This window comes from Salvelinus sp. IW2-2015, linkage group LG27 (genome assembly GCF_002910315.2).
Source record: "Salvelinus sp. IW2-2015 linkage group LG27, ASM291031v2, whole genome shotgun sequence".
Lineage (NCBI taxonomy): Eukaryota > Metazoa > Chordata > Actinopteri > Salmoniformes > Salmonidae > Salvelinus > Salvelinus sp. IW2-2015.
In genome coordinates, this window is record NC_036867.1 from 38,654,994 (window position 1) to 38,671,899 (window position 16,906).

General features: G+C 44.8%; 2 protein-coding genes across 2 annotated transcripts; both read left to right on the forward strand.

Moving 5' to 3' along the window:
- The first annotated feature begins 901 nt into the window (after positions 1–901).
- On the forward strand, positions 902–2,461 carry lipt1 (lipoyltransferase 1). Its single transcript, XM_023973459.2, has one exon. The coding sequence runs from the start codon at positions 1,299–1,301 to the stop codon at positions 2,436–2,438; it is 1,140 nt and encodes a 379-aa protein (XP_023829227.1). The 5' UTR covers positions 902–1,298; the 3' UTR covers positions 2,439–2,461.
- Positions 2,462–3,669: 1,208 nt separating this feature from the next.
- On the forward strand, positions 3,670–16,044 carry LOC111953287 (eukaryotic translation initiation factor 5B). The gene is given in 19 exon segments (XM_024134636.2): positions 3,670–3,806; positions 6,990–7,112; positions 7,268–7,334; positions 9,859–10,636; positions 10,771–10,800; positions 10,982–11,020; positions 11,150–11,370; positions 11,474–11,723; positions 11,822–11,908; positions 12,046–12,117; positions 12,225–12,526; positions 12,639–12,857; positions 13,534–13,601; positions 13,688–13,829; positions 14,081–14,212; positions 14,716–14,816; positions 14,818–14,896; positions 15,137–15,297; positions 15,959–16,044. Coding segments are annotated over 18 exon segments (2,889 nt in total). The 5' UTR covers positions 3,670–3,771; the 3' UTR covers positions 15,281–15,297; positions 15,959–16,044.
- Positions 16,045–16,906: the final 862 nt, after the last annotated feature.

Below are 16,906 nucleotides of genomic sequence, written 5' to 3' on the forward strand. Positions count from 1 at the left end.
GCTAAACACTTAATTAGAATTAGGCTAAAGCTACTGCTTGTCTAAGTAAAACATTAGATGTAAACAAAAACAAATCATGGTTGAGAGAGAGATCTTCAACTTACTTTATMSCAAAGTAGTCTTCCAAATCACAGCAATCTTGCTAACGACGCTAGCCTTGAATTGTCGAAAGCGATACTGATTTTATTATGGCAAGATTGCTCGCTAAACACTTAATTAGAATTAGGCTAAAGCTACTGCTTGTCTAAGTAAAACATTAGATGTAAACAAAAACAAATCATGGTTGAGAGAGAGATCTTCAACTTACTTTATGGATGAAATAGCTGTAGCTAGCAAATAGTTACGTGAGGTTATCTGGATAAATCACTGGGGTTTGCTGTTGTAAACCTTGAATGGTTCCTAAACCGCTTTCCATACGGGATAAACGATCTGACCAATCAGATGTCAGGATTCGATCGAAATTCGAGATGTCGCAAGCTTGCAAGCCAATCAGCAAAGGCCCTTTCTTCACAGTGTGCGTCCATTACCTTGACAACGTAGTGTACCCGGTACTCCACCACAAACTGACAACACGTGCTGATAATGTTAGCAGAAGATAATGTTAGTTTAGTGTAATTCCAAGTCTAAATGCAAAAGTATTATGCATCAGAATGACTGATTTGACTGCATTGCTAAATGCATTGCAGTGTTCTATGCAATTTATGCTACCATTTTAAAACAAAAGGAATGCACCCCAGGCTTCAAATAAATCAAAGTTATTTTGCCTTCGTCAGGATTAAAAAGTAGGCTACTATAATAAATTGCACTGTCAATCTGTTTTGTGGGAGCCTAGCTGTTGTCCCTCTGCGGTACATGATACTTCCATATAGTGAGCCTTTTGTGGCTGCTTTTGCAGAGGGGCAAGTGTTAACCTGTTAGTTTGTTGATTTAGAAAAATAAGCCAAAAATAATATTTTAAATCCAACCCAGCCCATCATGAACTAGTAAATCCTTTTTGACTCAATATACGATTTATACCGCTGGGTGGCGTTGTAAAACCAGCATCGAAAATCACTTGAGCAACACGGAGTCGATATCGCTCCAGCACTGCAGATGGCAGTGTTACAACAAGGGTACATAAACCGTGTCTTTAAGAAAAGAAGAAGAAGAAGAACAGCGGAAGTATGTGTGTAAAAACGAATTGGATCTGAAAACGTATTCACTCTAAACGTTTCCATTCATGTATTTGGAAAAGTTTCATTCAACAAAAGTGATAAACTATTTTCAGATGCACAGAAGAAACGACAGATAGAGGCGCGATGATTTTAAGAACATTCTCGAATTTGTTCGCACAATCCCAAGCCTGTTTTCGATCGGCTCGAGCCAAGAGCACATTGTCAGCTGTCATTGACGAGACTGGTAAATCAGGACTTATCCTCAAATCTTTGTCAACAGACATATTTGAAAACTTAGCATTGGAGGACTGGATACACGATCATGTTGACCTCCAAAACCGGAGTATGCTCTTCTTATGGAGTAATGCCCCAGCGGTGGTGATAGGGAGACATCAGAACCCGTGGCAAGAGTGCAACCTTCAGGRCATGAGACAGAAAGGGATACCGCTCGCCAGGCGACGCAGTGGGGGCGGGACTGTATTCCACGATTTAGGAAATGTCAATTTGACTTTCTTCACGTCCAAGAAAAACTATGACCGTCACAGGAATCTCCAAGTCGTGACAAGTGCTCTGAAAGGACTCAGGCCAGACATGGATGTACGTGCAACAGAGAGGTTTGACATCTTGCTGAATGGCCWCCACAAGATTTCAGGAACCGCTGCTAAATTGGGAAGGACAGCAGCTTACCATCACTGCACTCTGCTGTGTTCGGCTGACAGGGCACTGCTGTCCGCGGTGCTGAAACCGACCTGCCAGGGTATCAAGAGCAATGCAACGCAAAGCGTGCCATCCCCTGTGAAAAACCTGCTGGATGAGGACCCGACGTTGGACTGTGACACTATCATGGATTCAGTGGCATCCCAGTACAACACAGAGTTTGGTTTCAGCAGRCCTGTAACACTTGTGGACCCAAGTGATGAGCTGTCCTTGCCTGGTATCCAAAGAATGGCCCGTGAACTGTTGGCATGGGAGTGGACATTTGGAAGGACTCCTAAYTTCAGTATCTGTACGACTTTTGAGTTGAAAAATGACACGTCTATCTGCAATGCAACTCTAAACATGGACATKAAAAATGGCATTATAGAAWCWTGTGACATTGAGGTTCCCTCGGACTGGCTACCTGTGGAYTTGTCTCGAGAGTTCTCCTTACACCTGATAGGTGGGAAATTATGTCCCTACYAGACATCAGTAATCACAGCAGAATTTCTGAGGACAATCCCACAAAATAAAGAACTTGAAAGAAAGATGTATAATCTGTGCCGAAGAGTTGTCTTCATGATGTGAATAAAGCACTGCTGCATGACATACTGAGTTGTCCAGTGTTTTGTTATTGGGATAGTTTAATCACCAATTTCTCTGGACAAAGGGAAGGGGTGCTCTCTGCTTAGCCAATCTAGAAAGTTATCTGTAGACCCTGACTTTATATGCACACAAAGTATTTCCATAGCACAAATTCTGCATAAACATCTAATTACGCTGGTAACCAGTTTATAATAGCAATAATACACCTCGGGGGTTTGGGATATATGGCCAATATACCACGACTAAGGACTGTATCTAGGCACTCAGCATTGCGTTGTGGTTAAGAACAGCCCTTTGCTGTGGTATATTGGCCATATACCATACCCCCTCTGGCCTTATTTCTTAAATATACCCTTTAGAAAATGGGTTACATCCTTTTCCGGAGTGCAATAAATGCTGCCTCTGTAATGGGGGTCAGTGTGATGCTAACAACTTAGCTTCCCCCACATCCTTCAACCAGTGATCTTCTGCTTTGAAAAACAAGTGATGAGAAGAAGCCCAGTGGCGGGCAGTGTGGGAAGATGGAGCGATATGGATTTTGGCTGACATTCTGCAAATTTTGTCATCGATGAAACATTTGATCCCAATACAGTTTTCTGTTCCCAGAACTAAAATCTGTTACGAACAGAGTGGATTAAGTGTTATAGACTTTACCCGTTGTCAAAGATGTAAAAAATAGCTTTGTTTAGAAGGAGTGTAAGGGCGAAATGCCAATTGACTTATTTCACACGCACACTTCACAGAGTGGCGTTCCCTAACTGAAATATGCAAATACATGCTAGAACGTGCCAATAGGATCTCGCTAGCTCGTGCTTGGCTCTGCCCACCGGTTGCTTGTTTTGCACAGTGCCCACTATGATTAATTTGCTCTGATTAATTTGCTCTCATTGAAAATGACATGCTGCTGTCTATCTTGGGTTGATTATAAAACTCTTTGGCCTAGCGGTTAGTGTTGGACCAGTAACTGAAAGGTTATTAGTTTGAATACCTGAACCGATAAGGTGAAAAATCTGTCGATGTACCCTTGAGCAAGGTACTTAACCCTAATTTGCCCCTGGAATGCGGTACTACTGGCTGACCCTGTAAAACAACACATTTCTTTGCACCTGTCACAATAATAATAATATTAATAATGTGCTACTCCATTATACCTGCGCAGTTTGCGCAGTGAAGATGCCCTTCACTTCAGTACAGGCAATAGAAAATGCTCTGCAACTGCGCAGGATGTGTGACCAACCCCCATTMGACCAACCATATGTGCTGTATCCGCGAACAACGAGGCTGAACATTGTGGATAAAAATAAAAACAAGGAGAATGGGGAAGAAACAGAAAAAGTCAGGCGATGACAGGTACACGATAGTGTGGCCCGTGTGTCATACGATTTGAGAAAGTTGTGATGTATGCAACAGACTTCTGTGAATATAGCTAGCTAACGCTAGTCGTACAGGCTGAGCTGGCTAGCATTAGCATGATACTGAAGCCATGAGCTTCATGTGGCGGCAGGTTGCTTTGGCTAGGCCTCCCGTCTCGGGCTTATTAATAAGCTAACGCTATCCTCGCGCACTTATTTTCTACCTTTCATATTGACAATGAATTAACCAATTTATATCTCGTATAAACATACTTGATGTTGAACAACAGAGACACGAAACCGATTTTTCTCGCTATTAGCTAGCATATGTTATGCAGCTACATTGGCATCCTACTACCAGCTAGCTAGCCAGGCTCCATGCAGTCACATAATGAAGTTAATTTCCATTAGCTTGTGAGCTATCTAACTTAGCTAGCTTGCTCGCCAACTAATAGGGAAACGCAGATAACTAGCTATATATGATGCAATTCTAGGAGGACATTGTCAGCGAACTATTGCTGAATCTTTGAGTCACTGACAGCACAAGTGAGGACCTCCAGCCTGGCTATGCCCCATGGCTGCAACAGCATCTCTTTTCATTGTGCTGTCAGAAAGGGCCCTCATTCATTGTCCCAACTGTCGCCTCTATGGCTTGAGTATCCATCCAATGGCTGTGTCCCCGTGTGAGTAAACATGGTCATTTGCGATTGATACCCCAGAGATTTGTTGGGGGGGGGGCTTCAGAATAAAGCAGAATACTGATCACAATGGCTAGAATATATATACTATTTCCATTGCCAAGTATTAGGCATTACGACCAAAAGTCTTAACCAATGTTGTTGTTCATAAATTATGATACATTCCTGAATAGAGATGTCAATTGACACTGACTCACGTCTCATTACGACAAAGCCCTACAATGGATGCTTGTCTGCCAAGTGCACAAATTTACACTCGCTCCTTGTAGTAGGCACTCTTATCCACCCTTTGTAAGTCATGACCAGGTGTCTGCTTTTGACTGTGGGAATGAGCCTTGACAGATAATAGACAGAGAGACAGTAGGCTAAGTGTCGTGCTGGCTTGGTGGCGGCAGCTGCCATTTAAGTTGATTATTGAGGGATATATATTGACTGACCTGCCGTGATGGTGAGCTTTCACCCCTTGTACTGTATACTGCTGATCTGCAGCCTGCTCCTGCTCCAGTCAACTCTGCTGTGAGGTCAAGACGATACCAGGCCAGGGCTAAAGATGATGCTGAACAGCAATGGCGGAAGGATATTAAAGATTGATTAACTATGGTCCTCTCTGTTCCCCATAACCAACAACTATTACAGGTCTGGTCCAGAAACAACCACTAGCCCCTAACCCTAAAGGCACTTGTATATAAGCAATATTCATAGTAGTTATTACAGGTAAATAAGTGAAAGGAATAACATTGATAGAACAGGATAACTCCATCAACATCCTGTCTATCAGCTGCTTCTTCATGATTTTATTACCCAAAGGCAAGGGTGTGTGCACTGTGCACCCAGTGTGTTTTACCCGGGGTTGGGCCCTGTTCATTCTAACATAGAGGTGCTTTCCACTGCTGATGCAACAGGCATGCAAGGAGGCTAGCCTCACCCTCTGTATAAAGTCTGAGGCTGAGCAGACATAGGGCTTTTAGTCTCAAAGATCCATGTGCTGCTACAGGTAAGGTTATTGTGGTTGGATTGTGGATGGTTAGTAGTTGAGATGATCATTAGGTTCATAATGGTCATTACAGGTTAGGGACTGAAGTTGTTTGTCTTTCATGTTTGGTTTTCATCTTCACCCGTCTGACATAAGACGGAAGGTCTAGAATTAGTTATTGCATTTTCTGGACTGAAGGCGTAACAGTGTCAAGTGTGCAGCTGCCATTCAGGTGGAGGTGTTGTTCTTGTTGGATGCACACGTCCCACTGTCAGGGTTGATTTGTGGCCACCAGCGAGTCATTTTAGGACCGCAGTAAAGCCTTCAAATCTGTCAACGTTTTCTGTTGACAGACTTTTTAGTGTCCTGTGACTGCCTGGGTCTGTCTTTGTCGGACTGACTGACTGGGTCTGTCTTTGTCGGACTGACTGACTGACTGACTGGGTCTGTCTTTGTCGGACTGACTGACTGTGTCTGTCTTTGTCGGACTGACTGACTGACTGGGTCTGTCTTTGTCGGACTGACTGACTGACTGGGTCTGTCTTTGTCGGACTGACTGACTGGGTTCTGTCTTTGTCGGACTGGATATGAAAATCATATTTGTGTGAAATGTGCTAATTTGATCAAGGCTGCAAATATTTGAAATACCACACATTCATTGCTAGTTTGTATCATTTTGCTGCTAACATGGAACCCAAACCTGGCTACGCGCCTGCGCCATCGTGCATAAATGTATTTTGTCCCCCCACACCAAACGCGATCACGACACAAAGGTTAAAATATCAAAACAAACTCTGAACCAATTATATTAATTTGGGGACAGATCGAAAAGCTTTAAACATTTAGCTAGCTAGCTTGCACTTGCTATCTAATTTGTCCTTTTTAGCTAGCTTGCTGTTGCTAGTCAATTTTTCCTGGGATGTAAACATTGAGTTGTTATTTTACCTGAAATGCACAAGGTTCTCTACTCCGCCAATTAATCCACACATAAAACGGTCAACCGAATCGTTTCTAGTCATCTCTCTTCCTTCCAGGCCTTTTCTTCTCTTGACTTTATATTGCGATGGGCAACTTTCATAAATTAGGTGCATTACCGCCACTGACCTTGTTCGTCTTTCAGTCACCCATGTGGGTATAACCAATGAAGAGATGGCACATGGGTACATGCTTCTATAAACCAAGGAGGAGCTGGGAGAGGCAGGAGTTGCAGCGCGAACTGCGTCACAAATAGAACTTACTTCTATTTTATCCCTTGACAACGCAGACGCTTGTTGGCGCGTGTGAGCAATGTTGGTGCAATAATTGACAAACATAGATTTCTACATTTATGTTGCATGCTGTCTCACGCGACGCGAGCGGTGTAGTCAGCCTGTGGGCCTGCATTTTTTTGTGACATAGCATATGGCAGAAATCTGCATGGAGAAGCATGTGGTTCCCAGCTATGCTTGATAATGCTGTCTTTTACCATGTGTAATGTGCATCATATGTGATTTGCATGACTTTGTTTCAGTGCCAAAGACGATGGCATCGACCTTGACGCCCTAGCAGCAGAAATCGAAGGAGRGGGAGCCTCCAAGGAGCAAGGGAAAGGAAAGGCCAAGAAGAAGAAAGACAAAAAGAAAGACGATTTTGAGTAAGTCTTTATTTCTCTCTCTTCGACAGTAATGAACGCTCCATTTTAAAATAACTAAGGAAATAAGAACCAACTGCTGGATGGAAATATTTCTAAACTTGCCTTGGACTTTGCAGCCTACTGTGTATTGATCATAATGATTTTATCTTTAACAGTGAAGACGACATCCTGAAGGAGCTGGAGGAACTGTGTCTTGAAACCACAGGAGCTAAAGGCAGCAAGGTGAAGTGTAGCCATAGGCTAATCTTCATATGTAATGACCTAATACCAGGCGATAGCCCAATGCTAATCTGCATATGTAATGATCCTATACCAGGTTATTGCCCAGTGCTAATCTGCATATATAATGACCCTATACTAGGCTATAACAGGGTTTCAGTAATAGCCGGCTTAAACAAATACATTAGAAAAGCTGATCATGCATTTTAGCCTATTGACGGAAATACCAATTGATGTAAATACATTTGACCGTTCATGCTTATTCTTTCTATGGGTTAATTAGCATAATTTAGTGTATATTCGTTATGTATCTTCTTAATCACATGTGCACAGCATACAGATACTGAGCCTTTAACCAGGAAAATCTGTCAGACAGAGCTTTTATAAGCCCAATCATTGCACAACAATTGTAAATGCAATCGTGTGTTGAAAACATTTTTGTGGCCACGATTAAAAATACCTGCTATTTCTTTATTTCTCTACTGGTAATTGAAGCGTGCTTCCCATTCGTCATTCAAATGCACAGGAAACGGAAGGCAGGCTTCATCAGGCTTCACACACCACTTTGCAATGAGCTGGAGGCAGTAAGCCTTTTGAAAACGTATAGCTACTTAATAGTTTGAAACCTCAACGTTTTACTACATATTATGAGGCGTGTTTTACCTTGCTTCAAAGTAGACTAGGCAGAATCCGACCATATCCGTGGAGGACAATATGTTATACAGACTATAGACTATTTCTCTTATTTTCTATTGGTTATCAACTTTCTTTCATTGTCCGGTAGCCAAATGCACATTCCCGCCTACTGCCTTGTGCACATTGCTGACTTAATAATCTTAAAAAATCATAATTTTTTTAACACTTAAGCTAAATGTTCTGATCTGTTGCGTCCGACTCGTTGCTTTTTAAAGTATGTTTTATGTATCCGAGGCATACTGGTTGTATGAATTTGGGATCTATCGTTCTACAACTGTCCCAGAGTCTGTTTGGGCTCTTTCTATCTCAACAAACTGTACAATAGAATAGGTCAACTTTTCTACTATGGGGGGGGTAGTAGATTGACAGGCTCATGCACAGTGATAAGGCTAGGGGATGCTAAGGTTTCCCTAAGTAAATTTAATTAAATTGCCAAAACGATATATCCTAATTAGCCTACTCCTGTCTATACAGAAATAAATGAAATCATTCAAAATAGACTACTAAGCATGATTTGGCCACAGAGGATCATTAGCTTCCCCTAGACTTAAAAAATTAAATAAGTTGTGGATTGTTTTAAATCCCGTTGCCTACAGTTGGAAGGAAAGGCAGTGCGCGGAATTTGGGCAGCACACGTGGCAAATGCCAACTAGATTATTGTTGAGTTATGACTGTCAATGAAAAGAGGCCCAGCCAGGCACGTCGGAATATTTCGAAATTCAATCATGGGAAAACATAGTTTGGAAATAAGCATGGCTATTGCTGTAAAGAGAAGACAATGAAAAGACTCTTATCTGTAAATTCTCAACTCAATTGAGCGTACAACCGTAGGCCCGTAGCCTATCTTATTGGCACCAGCAGAGAGCATCGGCCATATCCCCGTTGAGTGCGCTTTGCTCATATTCACTCTTTATCATTGTCGTGTCAGTGTCACTTAAAAGTTTGTTTTTGGACTATAATTTCCTCCTCCAGTTTAGATGGACGTCATATTCGGTCACCCCTTCTGGTAGACCTATTATATGGACAACGTGGTTTCATTGGTCTGTTTGTCAGTGTCAGCAGAGTAGGCTACCCTGTCATTTGTCATTTCAAAAAATTCTGCTAATGTCTGCAGTCATATAAAGTGTAATAGAATTGCATGAAATGTGTTTTTATAAAAGGCCCAAAAAAATTACGCGCACAGAAAGAAAAAAGGTATCTGATATAGCCTAGGCCTCTACGCTATACGCGCTCCGCCACGCATTGAACAGTCTTTTTTGCGAACAGTGATTGGGTTATATTATTAATCAAAATGTTGACTGTCCYATTTACTCCTTAAGAATAGTACGTTATCTTACATAAATCTGCTAATGCGATGATTCATGGAATGCTTTATTATAAAGGTGCATTTTTCCTGGGAAAAATAGCTTCCCCAAACTTGAAACTCGCCGCCTATTTTTGCTGTTCGTCACTCGTCTTGTTGGCTGAGGAAAAGTTCATGTGGACAGTTATTCTAACGTCTTCAAAGTGCGCGGTAAGAAGGACACAGGTCACTGCATCCTGGACCTGTTCTGTTAAAATTAATTACCATCATCTACATGTGATGACTGTTATTCTGAGCACGTGGGTGGACGCCTAGTCAGGGTATGCACACAATGCATAGTCCTATGGGTCCAGTCATGTCTGGCGCCACATTTTCTAACCGGAAACCCTGGGCTAATAGCCCAATGCTAATCTGCTTATGTAATGACCCTGCACCAGGCTATAGCCAAATGCTAATATGCATATGTAATGACCCAGTCTGGCAAAGCACATGCTTCTATGGAGRACTCATCACTTCCGCAATCCACAGAAACCAGACGCCACAGACGAGCCGGAGAGTGCCGCCGAGCCCCCACCGCCCACCAAAGCGGAGAAGAAGAAGACGCGCAAGGGCAAGCGAGCCAGCCTGGAGGATGACGACGGGGACGYCGAAGAGGTTTCGGGTACGGGTGACGTGGAAAACGAAGACAAGCAGAAGGACAAGAAGACGTCTGCTGCCCCCGCTGCTGCTGCTGCTGGCTCAGACTCTGAGGACGACGCCTCACGGACCCGGAGAAAACCCAAGGCAGGGAAGAAGGGAGGCCGCAAGGAGGCCTCGGACGAGGAAGAGGAGGATGACGATGGAGGTGCGAGGAAAGGAGAGGGGGGAGGGGAGGATGATTCAGATGATGACGACTCGGTGGACGCGTCGCAGGCCGGAAAGAAAGGCAAGAAGAAGAAGAAGGGCAAAGCCAAGGCAGACAGTGAAGAAGAGGAAGAGGAGGAGGGAACCTTCAAGATGAAGACGGCAGCTCAGAAGAAGGCAGAGAAGAAGGAGAGAGACCGCAAGAAGAAAGAGGAGGACAGGGCTAAGCTGAAGAAGCAGAAGGAGAAGGAGGAGGAGAAAGAGGGGAGTATTGAGGTTGCAGCAGTGCCTAAGAAAGAGAAAGAGGTAGTGAAGAAGAGTGAGCCAGCGGTGGCCCCAGCAGCGGCCCCAACCCCAGCAGCAGCCCCAGCAGCAGCCCCAACCCCAGCAGCAGCCCCAGCAGCAGAGACGGAGGCAGCAGCAGAGATTGAAGATCAGGAAGGGGCTGATCCTCAAGGAGAGGGTGAGATTMACAATTGGTTTAWATTGTATCCATTCCACAGRCTAAACGGCAACACTTTACAATMAGTTGCKCATATGCCATGTAGGAACTACTTTCGTTTTAAGAATGTGTAAATGCTTATCTGTACCCATTASCTGCCGATGAGGTGCTTGAAGCAATTAATGGTAAGGGAAGGAAACAAACAGATTTCTGCTTCAAGGTAGCTTGTTACATGCCTTAATTTTGCTGGACCCCAGGATGAGCAGCTAATGGGGATCCATAATACATACTAATACACGTGTTAATGTGTAGTTGCATGCAGTTARAATAGTAGAAGTCTACTCATCTTAATTCTGTACCCATTAGCTGCCGATGCGGTGGTGGAAACAATGAATGAACCCAATGGTAATGTTTTCAAAGTAGTTCAAAGTGGCGTTACTGTGTAGTTACATGCAATTAGTCCAAAATGTAGAAATGACTTGCATAGTTACTGTGCTGTGACTGATTTCTGTCGGGGGTTTTGTGCTACTTCAGAAGAGGAAGGGGGAGACAAGAAGGGCAAGAAAGACAAGAAGAAGAAGAAGGGGGACAAGGAGAAGGAGAAAGAGGAGAAGAAGAAGGGACCCAGCAAGGCCACAGTGAAGGCCATGCAGGAGGCTCTGGCTCACATGAAGGAGGAAGAGGAGCGCGCCAAGAAGGAGGAAGAAGAGAACCTGCGTCGCCTGGAAGAGCAGGAGGCTCAGAGACTGGAGCAGGTTAAGCACACACACATATACACACACTGTGTGTATACACACACACACACACACACACACACTGACCTCTTACCAACTGACCTCTTCAATGTAACACCTACAGGAGCGTCTGGAACAGGAGCGCAAGGAGAAGAAGAAACAGAAGGAGAAAGAGAGGAAGGAGAGGCTGAAGAAGGAGGGCAAACTGCTGACCAAAGCCCAGAAAGAGGCCCGGGCCAGGGCTGAGGCCACACTTGAACTCCTGAAGGCCCAGGGTATTGAAGTGCCATCCAAAGACGACTCGGTGCCAAAGAAGAAGCCAGTGTACGGAGACAAGAGGAAAAAGAAGCCCCAACAAGCACAGACCCCTGAAGGTAACACCCTCTTCCAATCCACATCAACATGTCCAACTGCAAAATCATCTATCTATTTGTTTGTGCCTCATCCCTCATTCCTCCTCTTCCCCGGTCAGAGATCTCAGAGGTCATGTCACCCACGTCGGAGACGGCAGAGCCAATCATCTCACCGATGGCGGTGGAAACTCCTGAAGTAGCAGCAGGTAAAATGGACCATAGATCTTGGAGACGGAGCCTGCCTTAATGTCCTCCGCTTGTTGTCCAGATCTGGGTGTAACGCCAGACAACTTTCATTGCCTCAGTCACATTTTGTGTCATGTCTTCTTGTCCCTCCCCCCAGAGGTTGAGCAGAAAGCTGAGTCTGCAGTTGATGACTGGGAGGCTATCGCTGAGACCATCGATCAGGACAAAGGTAAGACAGGACAGACTTTAGGTTTTAGCAATATGGCACTCTCCCAAAGGCTTGGTGGAATTTTCTCCGCGCTTACACCTCACATAACGTCTCTTCTCCCTCTACAGAGCTGAAGACGGTCCACATTGAGGTGAAGCCAGAGACGCCAAATCAGCCCCAACAGAAACCCTCGTCACAGCCGGAGGAAGAGGAGGACGATGAGGAAGAGGAAGACGAGGAAGAGGATGACGAAGAGGAGGAGAGTGAGGAGGAGGAGGAGAAGGAGAGTCAGCCTCACACACCGCAGCAGGCCCCAGCCACTAAGAGGAAGGGAGGGAAGGAGAGCTCAGCGTCCAGTAGTGACAGCGACTCCGATGACGATCGCACTAAAGAGGAGCGGATCTACAACAAGGCCAAGAAGCGTATTGAGGTAGTCTCACACATATACACACACACACACACACACACACACACACATCCCGTCAACATTGTTAAACGGTAGAGAAGTCTAATGTTGTTCTCTCTGTGTTCCTCCTGTGTAGAAACGGCGAGCAGAGAACATAAAGAACATAAACCTGGACAAGCTCCGCTCCCCCGTCGTCTGTGTACTGGGCCACGTAGACACAGGCAAGACCAAGATCCTGGACAAGCTGAGGCATACACACGTACAGGACGGAGAGGCAGGAGGGATCACCCAACAGATCGGAGCCACTAACGTACCGCTGGAGGCCATCGTAGAGCAGACCAAGATGGTGAAGAACGTGAGTACTGCTGCGCCTCTCCCTTCAGCTCAGACCCAGTCATACACTGAACAGTGACCGTACACTGAGTGTACAAAACATTAGGAACACCTTCCTAATATTAAGTTGTACCCCCTTTTGCCCTCAGAACAGTCTCAATTCGTCGTGGCATGGACTCTACAAGGTGTCAAAAGTGTTCCACAGGGATGCTGGCCCATGTTGACTCCTATGCTTCACAGTTGTCAAGTTGGCTATATGGCCTTTGGGTGGTGGACCATTCTTGATACACACGGGAAACTGTTGAACGTGAAAAACACAGCAGCGTTGCAGTTCTTGACACACTCAAACCGGTGCGCCTGACACCTACTACCATGCCCCGTTCAAAGGCACTTAAATCTTTTGTCTTTCCCATTCACCCTCTGAATGGCACACATACACAATCCATGTCTCAATTGTCTCAATGCTTAAAAATCCTTCTTTAAACTGTCTCCTCCCCTTCATCTACACTGATTGAATTGGATTTAACATGTGACATATATAAGGGATCATAGCTTTCACCTGGATTCACCTGGTCAGTCTGTCATGGAAAGAGCAGGTGTTCCGAATGTTTTGTACACTCAGTGTATGTAGGGCATTGGATTTGAATAGATAGTTGGTGTTTAATGGCTCTTTAATCATTTAATTGTTTCCTCTTCAGTTCAACAACGAGGCCATTAAAATCCCAGGAATGCTGATCATCGACACCCCAGGCCACGAGTCTTTCAGGTAAACCCTCATTCAGGAAAATGTGTGTCCACTGCCCTAAATGTGTTGGTCTGACTGCATCTCGCTCCATCTCTCTGTGTGTCCAGTAACCTGAGGAACCGGGGCAGCTCTCTGTGTGACATAGCCATCCTGGTGGTGGACATCATGCACGGCCTGGAGCCTCAGACCCTGGAGTCCATCAACCTGCTCAAGGAGAAGAAGTGTCCCTTCATTGTAGCACTTAACAAGGTCAGTCTGTCTGGTCAGACATGCTCATAGCTTACCTCTGGGATGGATAGATGGATAGATAGATGTCTAGTAGAGGACTTGCATGTATTAAAGGCACTCAATGGCCCARAATTCACTGGGAATAAAGCTACCAGGTTACAATAGCTTGCGGAAGTCTTTTTTTTGCACTAGTAGTTAATTGGTTCCCCATCCATGTGACATGATGTGTATTTTTGTCCCTTCTATTCGTTCCATTTCTATGTCTTCTCCAGATTGACCGTCTGTACGACTGGAAGAAGAGTCCGGACACAGACGTGGTGGCCACACTGAAGAAGCAGAAGAAGAACACCAAGGATGAGTTTGACGAGAGGGCCAAAGCTGTCATCGTGGAGTTCGCCCAGCAGGTCACTAACTATATGAACAAAGGAGGGGGAAAGAGTTTTGGAGTTGACAGCACTTTTCACTATTGCGATGCACCTGTGAACCCTGAGTGACCCTGCACCTTAGAGACTGCTGCCCAATGTACATAAACATGGAACACTAGTCACTTTAATGATGTTTACCTACTGTTTTACCCACTTCATATGTATATACTGTATTCTAGTTGAGATTCATCAATAGAAAAGGTGTGTTATATAACTACTGCTGTACAAACCTTTTCTATTGATATACTGTCCATACTGTATACACACTTTTATATGTGTATACATATATTTATATTCTGGTCTCTGACATTGCTCGTTCTGATATTTCTTCATTTCATTCGTATGTTGTTATTGTGTTAGACAGTACTTCACTTGTAGAGCTAGAAACATAAGCATTTCACTGCATCTTAACATCTACAATTCTGCGTATGCGACCAATGAACTTGGATTTGATTTAATGTCTGTCTTGTGTATTCGTACAGGGTCTGAACGCAGCCCTCTTCCATGAGAACAAGGACCCTAGGACCTTTGTGTCTCTGGTGCCCACGTCGGCCCACTCCGGGGACGGCATGGGCAACCTGATAGCTGCTGGTGGAGCTCACCCAGACCATGCTGGCACGACGCCTGGCACACTGCGACGAGCTCAGGGCGCAGGTCATGGAGGTGAGGGACAATTACTACATTACGGTCACAGTTCATGGGCCGTGTTGTTGTCAAGATTGCTGTTATTTTAGGGTCGTTTCCGTTACACCAGTCACACTACCGTTACATCAATGTCATTACCGTTGCGTCAGTGTCACTACCGTTACGTCAGTGTCATTACCGTTGCGTCAGTGTCATTACCGTTGCGTCATCTAACACTTAATGTTGTATTAAACTCAACATGTGTCCCTGTCCATCCCAGTGAAAGCCCTGCCTGGTATGGGCACCACTATAGACGTGATCCTGATCAACGGGGTTCTCCGGGAGGGCATGACCATCATCGTCCCGGGGTGGAGGGACCCATCGTCACCCAGATCAGGGGGCTGCTGCTGCCTCCACCCATGAAGGAGCTCAGGGTCAAGGTCTGGAGGAAATGTTTATGTTGGGCCTTTCTTTATTAAAGAGCACTTGTAGGAGCAGCAAACAGTTTTGACCTGGTTTCAACGGAATGTCATGCGTCCATGACTTGGCTAGGGGTTAATCCTAACTTCCATTTCCATGTCTCATTTTCACTAAATAATTCACTGTCAATGGCAGACTAAGCGATACTTTGACGGTGGAAGTTAGAATTAGCAGCAGGGAGCCTAGGGTTAGAGCATTTGGCCAGTAACCGAAAAGTCGCCTGGTTCGAATACCCGAGCCGACAACGTGTAAAATCTGTCTGTCCTTTGAGCAAGGGGCCCGTACTACTATGGCTGACCCTGTAAAACAACACATTTTACTGCATCTATCTTGTGATGTGACAATAAAACCTTTAAAAAAATATATTGTCCCCATAATGATGATCTGTGTGTAGTATGAAGGAATGATCTGAGCCCCTGTCCTCTTTAGAACCAGTAGGTAGTATTAATGAATGATCTGACCCCCTGTCCTCTTTAGAACCAGTAGGTAGTATTAATGAATGATCTGACCCCCTGTCCTCTTTAGAACCAGTAGGTAGTATTAATGAATGATCTGACCCCCTGTCCTCTTTAGAACCAGTAGGTAGTATTAATGAATGATCTGACCCCCTGTCCTCTTTAGAACCCGTATGAGAAACATAAGGAGGTGTGTACGGCCCAGGGAGTGAAGATCCTGGGGAAAGACCTGGAGAAGACCCTGGCAGGGCTCCCCCTGCTGGTGGCCCACAAGGAGGATGAGGTGGCCGTGCTCAGGGTGAGACTGGCACATTTAAGCAGTAAGGCCCGGGGGGTGTTGGTATATGGCCAAGTACGGCTAAGGGCTGTTCTTATGCCCGACACAACACAAATTGCCTGGATACAGCCCTAAGCCATGGTATATTGGCAATATACCAGAAACCCTTGAGGTGCCTTATTGCTATTATAAACTGGTTACCAACGTAATTAGAACAGTAAAAATAATGTTTTGTCATACCCTGGGTATATGGTCTGATATACCACAGCTTTCGGCAATCAGCATTCAGAGCTCGAACCACCCAGTTTATAATGTACTGTGCATCAGGGTTCTTAAAAATGTTCAGCTCGAGACCCAAATGAGAAATTGACCCTGTGACCCAAATCGTCCTCAACGACCAAATTAAGAAGAAATAGTGTGCGATTATGGATGTATTCTCATTATTCGCAACCCACTTGAACCCGACCCATAGTTGAAGAAACCCTTCTGTGTATGAAAACAGGGCTGTGTGTCAATAGTGTTAGACTGGATCTCCTCTGCCACCTACGCGCTACATGTCCATCTCTGAGTTAGTTACTAGTACACACACACACACGGTATTGAGATCCTCTGCGTTGTGATCCCCCTGCAGGATGAGCTGGTGCGGGAGCTGAAACAGACTCTGAACTCCATCAAGATGGAGGAGAAGGTGTGTACGTCCAGGCCTCCACTCTCGGATCCCTGGAAGCCTTGCTCGAGTTTCTACGAGTGTCCAAAGTGCCTGTGAGTATCACTCACATATATACACACCACACACACACACCACACACACTCAAACTACAAATATAGCTCTTTCCC